At 36.3% G+C, this 10,985-nt stretch overlaps 4 protein-coding genes across 5 annotated transcripts; 3 read left to right on the forward strand and 1 right to left on the reverse strand.

Moving 5' to 3' along the window:
• Positions 1 to 289: 289 nt before the first annotated feature.
• pkaap (A-kinase anchoring protein pkaap) lies at positions 290 to 5,355 on the reverse strand. 2 transcript variants are annotated; one of them, XM_034336850.2, is made up of 9 exons: positions 3,649 to 4,707; positions 2,654 to 3,434; positions 2,331 to 2,591; positions 2,102 to 2,252; positions 1,892 to 2,006; positions 1,629 to 1,803; positions 1,492 to 1,565; positions 1,371 to 1,423; positions 290 to 1,300 (listed from the first exon to the last, which is right to left on the reverse strand). In XM_034336850.2, exons 1-9 carry the CDS (start codon positions 3,671 to 3,673, stop codon positions 1,211 to 1,213), a joined length of 1,725 nt encoding a protein of 574 aa, XP_034192741.2. In that variant the 5' UTR covers positions 3,674 to 4,707; the 3' UTR covers positions 290 to 1,210. The 2 variants fall into 2 exon arrangements, with proteins under 2 accessions (XP_034192741.2, XP_034192742.2); XM_034336851.2 differs by lacking the exon at positions 3,649 to 4,707 and adding an exon at positions 5,216 to 5,355 and having other exon boundaries at positions 291 to 1,300.
• LOC117610013 (uncharacterized) lies at positions 5,234 to 6,692 on the forward strand. The gene is made up of 3 exons (XM_034336873.2): positions 5,234 to 5,512; positions 5,736 to 6,226; positions 6,364 to 6,692. The coding sequence occupies exons 1-3, from the start codon at positions 5,345 to 5,347 to the stop codon at positions 6,458 to 6,460; spliced, it is 756 nt and encodes a 251-aa protein (XP_034192764.2). The 5' UTR covers positions 5,234 to 5,344; the 3' UTR covers positions 6,461 to 6,692.
• Positions 6,693 to 7,100: 408 nt separating this feature from the next.
• LOC117610012 (uncharacterized) lies at positions 7,101 to 8,472 on the forward strand. Its single transcript, XM_034336872.2, has 2 exons — positions 7,101 to 7,259; positions 7,457 to 8,472. The coding sequence occupies exons 1-2, from the start codon at positions 7,223 to 7,225 to the stop codon at positions 8,176 to 8,178; spliced, it is 759 nt and encodes a 252-aa protein (XP_034192763.2). The 5' UTR covers positions 7,101 to 7,222; the 3' UTR covers positions 8,179 to 8,472.
• A 1,323-nt stretch (positions 8,473 to 9,795) lies between these two features.
• LOC117610016 (uncharacterized) lies at positions 9,796 to 10,909 on the forward strand. Its single transcript, XM_034336877.2, has 2 exons — positions 9,796 to 10,148; positions 10,357 to 10,909. Exons 1-2 carry the CDS (start codon positions 9,796 to 9,798, stop codon positions 10,415 to 10,417), a joined length of 414 nt encoding a protein of 137 aa, XP_034192768.1. The 3' UTR covers positions 10,418 to 10,909.
• Positions 10,910 to 10,985: the final 76 nt, after the last annotated feature.

The following is a 10,985-nucleotide window of genomic DNA, read 5'->3' on the forward strand; positions in this document are numbered from 1 at the left end:
AATACCTCAAAATTAGTCTTGGACTGCATATATTACATTTGACATATTATCATCTAAATTTTGTTTTTAGTACAACAATATACATCATTCTTTTAAAAAATAGATTTGATTTTAATAAAATAATCTTTATGTAAAAGTTAAACGTTACGTACTAACATTAACTATATAAGACTGATCATACATAAAGACTATTTGACTATACAATAACAAAATGAATTATTTTTTTTATACATTACTTATGAATCTAGGCACTATATTATAATAAATACTGCCAAGTAGACACCTACATTTTAAAAATACTTTAAAGAATATAAATCTCACTGCATAAAAAATGAACAGAACAATATTTTGTACTTAAATTTTAATTACATGTAAAGCTTATCCAACTGAAAATTTCAAATGCGTCTAAATTACAGTTTAATTATTAAATCTTAAAACATATACCACATCCTAATCACGTTGTTTTGCGATATGTCGTGAACCGTTCATTTATCACATTTTTTCGTTAAAAGGTTAAAAAGCATTTCTTTTTCTCAATATCTTAGAAGACGAAGCATAAAATATGTATACGAAACTATGAAAATACTTGGCAGTTCAATAACTGGAAAAATAATAGCATCTATTGAATACAAAGCAACATCTACTCTATATCGTGTAATATCGCCGTCTTAAAAGTAGTCATTGTGTTATAATAGAAATCAATACTTTTATAATCTCATGAACATTAAAATGAATATAAAACTTGAAAATTATTGTTTTTGTTTATGCGATTAGCAACGACGCTTTAAATAAACAGGAAAGCTTAGTATGTACATTGATATTAATTTTTTTTTGTTACCTCGCCAACTGCTTTATAAATTTTTTGTTTAAATTTGAAATTGTTAAATGTTTCACAGATCTATGATCAAAACGTAAAAGATTTATGCATTTTTACGTATTAACCCTATATTAATCACAATTTTAATCTTATTGTAAGTTCAATTTTAAATGTATGCGCCGCATATACTTGAAAACATTAAATTTAATTATTAAATGTATTAAAATAATTCATTTTACGTTCGTTTAATTTGGCACTTTGGCAGAAGATGCAATGTCGATCTATGAAAATTAAAAATTAATGTCGAATAAAAATATTTACCTCTAAGCACCTAAAGTCTGAAGTATATTATACAAAAAGTAAGATTAAAGTCGTTAGGTATAATTTCGGTCATCAAGATGAGAAATTCGAAGCTCCTAGTGTCAAAGAGGTGATCTCACGAACAATCATCTCAGCAATTTTCCATGCTAACTCCTCTTTGGCCTAAATTTCATCAATTTGTTATATTTTAAACTTATGATATTCATATACAATAAATATATTTACAATTTACCTTGTCTTGTTCCATATTTACAAGTCTTTTTACAGCACGTGTTAATCGAGATTCTGTAATTTTTGCCCACAGTTATTTACATTCAATTCGTGTATCTTAAAAGTGTCTTTTAATAACATACCATATTTTCTTTGAGGATCTGGTTCTATTTCGGTAACAAACCTGCCTAGGTCATCGATGTAACCAACGCTCAAACTAAAAAATAAATAATGTATTTATTGTATTATTTACTTCACGAGATCATTATTGCATAATTACCTATATTTATTACGTTTCCATAAAGAATCTGGATCATAAAGCTGTCTGGTATCAATGTTCATACCACCAGTAATATTTGTTTTGTTCTTCATGAATTTATTTCCCTCATTCCCTGCCTGCAGGGTACTTTGCATACTAATACTAACAGAACTCACTTCGCTACTACAATCAGAACCTATAATAATTAAAAAAATTTTTCTTTTTGTAAGACACTCCTGCAATAATTATTTTCAAAGTAACAAGTATAATAAAGATATACTAACCAGCTCTTTTCAGCCTAGGGTGTAAACTCGAGCATGGACTACTTTGTATAGTAGTGATCAATTCTGATAAGTATTTATAATACAATTGCGATGATAAGAAAGTAGGTAGATAATGCTGGAAAAATATCTACTGTTATCTAACCCTGATTTTAAATTTTATCAATGTCTTGTTGCTTATTGACGTTGAACGAAGTTGAAATAATATTTTACCTTATTTAAAAAATTATATACAATTTTACAAGGTTTATCGAAACAATCAGGTTGTGGTCCCTCCCCATCTTCACGACAAATATTCTGTTCTACTTGGAAACGAATTTTATCGCTAAAACCGAGAGGCATCGTTGCTTGCAAACTAAAGTACCTATAATAATGTACATAATGGTGGTATTAACAAAATTTGGTACATTATTAATATTTCATAGGATTCATAGAAAATTACTTGTCATAAATGATTAGAGCGTCGCTTTGTGCTTCTTCAGGATCCGCAGCATCCTTTTTTTCCAACAAGTTCTGCTTATAACTGATGGCAGACATCCAAAAATCTAACAGTTCTCGTTTATTTTCGATTTCCATAAACTCCATGAAATAAAAGAATGCAGTTTCATTGTATAATATATCGGCTAATTGTACATTGCCACTGGTTAGAACATCAATCTGATGTTTACAATGAAATTCACTTCTTAAGAAGTCATTAATATGTCTGGAATAAATTAGACCGAAATTTTCATGAGGAAAATCTTTCCAAACAATTTGTATACTTACTCATTTTCTAACAGCTGGTATACAATTGTTTGCACAGAGGATAGGCACTGTAACATAGGCTCAATGTTTTCACACGTAAGAACTTTCTCCGTGTTTAGTTTAAGATCTTCAGGAATTTGATTTATACCCAAAGCATCTTTAGCAATATATTTTTTATAAATTCTTGTCGCATCTTGTTTAATAGTCGTCATATCTCCTCTTTTGCAATTATGCTTTGATTGTCGCGTTTTGCTTATCATTTGACTAGTCTTTGGCATGTCTTTGCAATTTGATTTTACATTGTTACTACTAACATATTCATTGAATAATACATTCTCACTCTCTTCATCATTTATACTATTTTTCATTGCTTCACAATGGAAATTTTCATTACTGTCTATCGAACTGAACAGTCTATCCGTATTACCTATACAATTTACACATTCGGTACTTTCCATCTTTGCCTCTAGATCCTTAAAGGAACTGCATAAGCATTCCACCTCGAGCCAAAACTTAATAAGGGCTATACTGCTTCTAGTCTCCATAAATTGAATGAAATAACCTAGAGCACCTTTGTCTGCAAGTATCTGTGGAAGCGTTTTAGAGAGCTGAGAGCCGAAGGAACATGTTTCTTTTGTTTGACCATTAAGAATTTCGTCTTCCTCTTCCTCCTCAAGGCTACACAATGTACTTGTCGGTGTCTGAATGGATGAACAGCTATTGAATACATCTCCAAATGATTTCCCAGAGCTAGTTGATTTTGTTGGTGAAGTTTGTAAAGATCTGGGCCTGTCTTTCTGTCCTGAAACCATTGATAATTCTATTAGAAAATGTACATTAGACAAAATTCCTTATTCTATGACAGTATTCGTTCCACTAAGCATGAAACTTGAGGATTGGTATGACAGAAAAATAAATATTTTGTGTTTAGGTTAACCATGGTATGATCAACAGGAATGCTTTTCATATATAAAATAGGTCAATAGGTCATAGTAAATAAAGAAAGAAATATTTACCAGGCTTCTTAAAAAATTGGAACATTGTTTACGCGAGAACGAAACATGTTAAATGACGCGATAGGGTAATCACGCGGAAAAATGTAATGTTTTGATTGCCTGACACAAGTCTCTTCCTGCGTGAGGCAAAAATTAAGCGTGGGTTTCTTTTCGGCACGGTAATCAGCACTAATTTAGGAAAACGACACGATGAACTTTCTTGATTATACGTATAAAACGGTACATGACATTTCAGCGGGACGTCATTAATGTCATCGCTGCTCGGTTTAAAATCTCTACATCGATATCCGTACAAGCATTTCTGCGACATTTGCCGATTCGATGCGCACACTATGAAATCATCGTAAATCAAAACAACGAAGATTCATCGATGATACAAAACTTGCGTAACAAACTGTTTTTATTTATGAAACATTCGAACGTGTGTTATATATTGTAGCCATGTTGCGACGATTCGTAGGAACTTTACTATATTCATAAGAGAACGATTAAGCTATTTCGCAATGGATAAGATCAGTGAAAAATGCGCGGTGCATCTTTCCCTGTTACCATAGGAAATTAATTAATTAACATTAAAACTTGTAATCACGAATAAAAACTATGTTGCTAAACATTAACGTTTGTCAATTTGTTCTTAACATACCAAGCTTAAGTCGTCAACATTGTTTACCAAGCGGGGTCTTCTGAGAGCCCCATGGTATTTTTAAAATTTCTCAACATTTTAGCGTCGAAGGTTACTGAAATTAGGTTCTTTGGATGTCTAAAAATATATTTAAGTTAAATAAGCATTGTTGGCCGCGGCGAACGCGCTTTTGTGGACCTAAAATAAGCAGCTCCCTTTTATTTCGAAATCAAGGGAACCGTCTGGTCATAAACGGGCGGGCCCGCGCTCACCTCCACATTATTATGCCATAAATGCCAATGCATTCAATAAGAAATAAATCAATCCAAATATGTAATGTAATATACCAACCGTGCCTCTGTCGAAACCTCAAGTGTATTTTTATTTTTTTAAAATATTTTTGAGCGAACGTATTATAAGTCTAATTATGTAATATTTATCTTAAACGGATCCGGGACACGTATAAAAATCACTCTCTGGGGTCTTTCAACGGCCCCTCTTGGTATGTTAAGGGTTAAAAGCGAGTGTAGGGGAAGGAGTTATTCCACCGCCTACTTTATTTGTCCATGTCTTTTAAGTTTGAGAATAAGTTCTGAAATAGGCTTTTTTAAAATTCTCCGAAAATTAAAAGCAATCGATGGATGGCTCCTCTCCCTACTTACATTATTTCCCTTCGAAATACTTTGATCAAAGTAATGTTACACGATCGCCTAAAAGAATCCCACAATTCCTTGTCATTCAGGCATCGTCTTAAAGCGATCCTACGGTTCGGGGGGACGCGTTTGGAATTGTATTTTGGTATTTAAATCAGAATCGATTTGTATCGGTCAGCAGGTACACGCGTTCTTCTGTATCGGTATACGAAGGGGCCAATGTCCGGCCACTGTGCTCGAGGCCCTCATGACCGTTCGACGACAAAGAATACCGGTTTCTCGGTGTACTGACCACTATATCAAGGAAGAGCATCGGTATAACGTCGCCTCTTAACCGGATCCGTTCAGTCTGAATCCTGTCGACGATCCTCGTACATTTTTCCAAACCTTTCCCGGTTCAAGTAGATCCGTCTTTTCCATCATGTATCTACGTTACGTCCTCCTCTTGTTGTCTTATCACATTGTGACTGGTATGTCATTACCAGCGACCTATGATCAACGACAGACCGGTGATCTGAACGTGCAGGTCCACCTGAAGGATGTACAAGTGTTGGCATTGCTGGACTCGGAATTACTTGACGATTACACGGTAAAACAACGACTATCGGCCACGATGTTCTACGAGGCTGTAAACGTAGCTTGATAACCGAGAGATAACGAGATAACGAGAACTATTATTATCATTTATTTTTTTATCTTTTCTGCTACCGCTGTAAAATGATTTTCATTCTTTCACGAAAGCATCCTATCGTATGATTTAATACGCAAAAGATTTTTCTTCAAATATTTCATCTCGCAATCATGAATTTCAGGAGTACGATTATTTTTACGATTACGCCGATTTCACGGTGAAACCGATCGTTAAACCCACCACAAGTACCACCGAATCAGCTTTATCGTCTTTCAATGAAACCACCGAAAGGGTTGATGTCTCTGGAACACCTGACTCACCCTCTATAAATTCCACGCTCCTCTCCTCGACAAATGGTTCTTTAAATGCAAATGCAACCACCGACGATACCACGATTCCTGTGTCAATGATCGCTGAAAAAATAAATGTAACTACAGGGATTTTATCGACCGAGAGTACGGAAGGCTTAATTAAAATAAACGATACTTTGAAAACAAGGGTTAATGACAAAAATAAGAACTTCTTTGATGATAACGATGAAGATTCAGCAGTGCAAACATTCACGAGAGGTCCGTCGACAAAATTGCCAGAGAAACGATGTAGAAATGGATATACACGGGATGGAAAAGGTCGTTGCCGTCGTCTAAGTCAAAGAAGATTATCGTTAATACCGTGAGTATTAACTCATTTGATAAAAAATATATATAGTACCTATTGCATAACTGTTAAACTGAGATAATTGGCGGGCAATTTTTAGATTGAAGATTTAGTACAGATATCGGTGATGTAATGGTGATCTGTTTTTTCAGGCTAGCAATTAAGTTGGCGCCCAAACTATTGGACGACCTAGCTCGTAGTACGAAGAATCTGGCGCAGCAGGAAGTTCATCGGATGCACTCGAATTGAAACGTGTCATGAATATTTGATGCCGTGCAGAAGGCTGCTTTATGTTCCTCGTTGACTTTATGTTAGGTTACGTATGCTTGAATCGTTCCGTCTCTCCGTCTTGCATTTTTATTCGCAACGAATAACGCGAAGAACAGAGATTGACACATTTCTGAAATCATCCCATGTACAATTGTACGTATAAATAAGTCTTTCAACGATCTTTCAAATAAATCAATAGAATAGTATCAATAATAACGATTTAATTACTTCCTTCATCAATTGTGTTGCACGATGAAGCCTCCAAGATGACCTTGACCTCGAGAAACCATTCCTCTGTCCTTCGTCTCCTGAAAAAATTAAGAAGGTGAACGTTAGAAAAAAAATATTACGTTTACACGGATAAATACTGGCTCGTTATTTTCAAAGGTTTTAAGTTAATTAGAATAATGCTCTTACGACATGTTCTGCTCTATCTGAATTCAATAGAATTGCTTCCTGCAAAGATCCATTGGTGTCTTTCGTTTAATAAAGACAGTCAGGGAAGAATAAAGCTGAAAGAAGCATCATAAACTGTCTTCGCGGTTCTTAATCATCTAAGTCGATTGCCAGCCCATCCATGTGTTCTTACCCTCTCCAGCAGTGATACTCCCTCGATCTATATACGAGTCGTCGCGATCCAAAGCTGCCAAGAAAGCGAACGAATCTCTGCCCACAGTCGAGCATCGGACTTCGTTCAGCTCGGCCGATTCGGAGCGGAGTCTTCCAGAGGGCTTTAGCAAGATGCTACTTTACGCCGTGTGCCTTCTCTTGCTACCAGGTACAACGATCTTAATTGATCCTCGCGTGAGATAAAAGTCCTTTCTTATCGCTTGCTTTTCTCTTCTCTAACTACATTTCATAATTATCTTTTTCAAAGCATGTTCATTCGTGAAGTTTCTGTATAAATTTTAATTTTTTTGATTACTTTAAAGTAATTAGTTTCATATATATTAAAATATTTGTAATATTTTACAGATATTTTATCAAGATCGTTCATCAGCGCCGCGCCAATCACCTATGATCAACGACAGACCGGTGACTTCAATGTGGACGCGAAGTTGGAGAACTTCCTGGTGATCGTCGCCACTTCCGGTACCACCGGTCTGTTCAACAACCTGGCAACGCAAGCGTTAGAGCTTAACGAATTGATATCGCAGCGTAGCAAGGAAACTCAGGAGAAACCATCCGAGACGATGATTTACGAAACGGAAGATGCAAATAGCGGTAAAGAGCCTTACCATGTTGAAATTGTTCACATAGATAAAGGAGACGTCACAGATAAACTGTCCGAGAAGTTGCAAACACCTGAAGAAAAAATTCAGTCAGAAAACTCTGAGAAAATATTGGAAGAAAGTTCAAGTACCGATAATAAAAAAGGGAGCAAAAGAGCAAGAAGTCTTTGGAAAGAAAATAAAAAAGCAGGCGGAAGAAGGAACTCACACGTGAAAAATCTTGATCAATCCGATGATCTGCCGGTTAAGGAAGAGATATCGAAAGCGGCAAGGCCAGGGATATCTTTAAAGAAGCAGCTATCCAAGAAAGAAGAGGAGAACGCATCTTCCGTATCCGAGGAGAGAAACGAATTGGGCAACAATTACCAGGAGTTAGTACTTCTCGGAGGTGGTATCGAGAACTGCGGACCTGGAAGATACAGGGATAAATTAGGTGTATGTCAGGACGACAAAAATTTCAATTAAAATTCCTTACCAACAGTGAAGACTGTTTTTACCTTATCGCGCGGTCCTTGCATACCGGTTACTAGTTCTTTTTAAAGTACATATTACATGTATATGACAATTGTGATATTTCTACATCATAGTTGCAAGTTAAACGATGGTGCTTTTAAATTAACCACACGTGTGTTAAGCATGTAATAACGATACGTTCAAAATTCCCGCGCGAACTTTGATCTCGTAATCAAACTTATGTTAGATATAAACTCTAAAGCGTGTCCTATCTTTTTTTTTTTACATTTATACTATTTATATATTTCATACATTTGTATCCACGTATAAGTAGAGAAATAAATGACAAGCATACCGAAAGGAATACTATGTTTCATCCCGTTGTATCACTGTACCATACCTTTCTCCTAATAAAACATCTCTTAAAAATCTTCTGAAACGTTCAAGTTGCAGAAGCTTCTCGAATATCATGGAATTTATCTCTGTTTACCCAATGAGCAGGCATCGATGATTAGCTTTTTATCGGTTTACCAAATCTGGACGGTATTGAAATCCCTGAGTCTCGGTGGAACCGAAGTTCGATTTACAATGCGTCCCGTCAGAAGGCGCCATTCAAGGCGAACCAGGAAGACAATCCGCGAGGTTCGAGTGTGGCGGAAATGTAAGAGCAAGGGCAAGGTTACGGTAATAAGCGGCGGCTGAGACAGAGGAACGGGGAAATGAACTCGGTGGGGCCACACGAGGCCGTTGCCCTTTACAAATCGGTCCCACGAATGTGTACGAGAACATGCTCGCGCGCGCATTAACAGAGCCACGCACATTATTAGTATCTTTTACGAACATACAAGTGTGTATAAACCGGCTACCATAGTCGTGTTATTCTTTTACCTTCGGCTTGAATAGAATTACTGGCTTAATTAAAGGTCAAAACCAAACCTAAAAATAGAATATCATTATTACCTCTATTTCTTTAATTACCTAATAAATGGGTATTTCTTCTTCTTCGTTATTTACCTTTCAGTTCTTGTATCTTGTTATACATGTGTGTGACATAAATGTTATACAGGAATGTATTGCAACAGTTAATGTATTTGGCGCCCAATGAAAATCCAACCTCAAAGTACCTAAAATGGAATGTATACGATTTGAATAATAATAAAAAATGTGTTAAATGAAACATGAATGTCGTTTAAATAGAAAAATCAATTCCATCCAAGATTACATTCTACCGTGCTATATATGCAACAGAATGCGCAGAGTGGCCCACAGGTTCTTGAACTTGCCTGACGATCTGTTTCCATGCCAGGTGGGGACCGGGATCGCCGGTCGGCAGGAGACGTCGTCACACCTCGCTCATCCTCCGCATCGTCAAGACGTTCATTGCTCACGTAACCACGCCACGGGCGCTCGTTTTTTCTCATCAAAATCCACCATAGTCCTTTTCGTATTCTCGATCGTTCCTCGATCGATCGTTTTACCGCGTTAACCTTACCTCGGGACGAGCATTCGAAATTCAAACACCGGCTTCGATTCGTGACACGACGAATTAACACAGGGTGGACAAAAGGGTTTCCAGTTAGGAATATACATATATCATCGGTATCGGTAGCGATTATCGGAAACGCATCGATGCTATCGATCAACATGCGAATCTTCAAAGCGGTGCTGCTACTCGTCGCGTTCTCTTCTAATAGAGTCCAGTGTTTACCGATTGCGAATGAGACATCGATCGTGGAATCGACGACGCAGCTTCCTTACAATTCTACATACGATCATTACGATCAACGACAAAACGGCACTGAAAATTATCGTATCCACGTGGACGGCGTGATATTCGTCGTAGCTCCTGTCGAGACGCTTCTTCTAGCCGGTGCAGCCGCCGACGATAAACCTAACTTACCGATAATTGATCCGTCGAAGCCGACCTCGATTAAACCGGATGTTGAACCTAAACCGTCGCCTGCCCCCAAGTCAGCACACAGGTATTTATAAGTCACGTGATTCTTTGTTCATTTTCAAATATATAACGCGCCATTTTTCAAATACATAACGCGCCATTTTTAAATTCTCCATTCTGACGATAGTGCCGCGCGCACATACGTACGCGGTGCTACTGAATATCGCCCACGCTGTTGAATCTGTTTTTAATAAACTTTTTATCTAATTAATAGAGGAATATTTTTATTTTAGGGCTGGTCTGCGCTTTGCAAATATGCTGATTCCGTTGCTGCGTCGTATTCGTCACGAGTAAAGGACCTTGATTTTTTTTATTAAAGAAATAATCGCATAATACCCCTTTTCTCCTTCTCACCCACTTAACACCATTGCTCTTAACTATCTACTTCATTAAAATGAACTGGTCGGTTTAGGGTAGCATTTATTTTCAATGTTGCTTGTCATGAACTCGATGATCGTCAAAGGTTGCCTTAGATATTCAATATTTTTAGCTAAAGTAAGACCTTGGCTAAAAATATACCGTAAAATAAATTTTTATTGAAACGAAATTTATTTGATTAAAAATTAAAATACATTATTTATGACTTCCTTTTTGGTATATCATCACAATACTTTGTATAAAAAATGCTTAGGACTATAATCCTCAGAATATATATCATCTGGGTGGAATCGTTATTTCATTAAAAGGAGGAGGAAATGAAAAGAAACAAAAAAGGGAGTCAAAACGACGACTTTCGCGCGAACTATACAGATACAGTTTATAATAAGTAACATTGAAAGAAAGGAAGGAAACGTTATGTAAAAAAAAAGATCGTTTTTAAACGCATTAGATTAAAAAAAGTAAGTTCCACAATGTTCACTTA

The sequence above is a fragment of the Osmia lignaria genome, chromosome 12 (genome assembly GCF_051020975.1).
Source record: "Osmia lignaria lignaria isolate PbOS001 chromosome 12, iyOsmLign1, whole genome shotgun sequence".
NCBI classification, from domain to species: domain Eukaryota; kingdom Metazoa; phylum Arthropoda; class Insecta; order Hymenoptera; family Megachilidae; genus Osmia; species Osmia lignaria.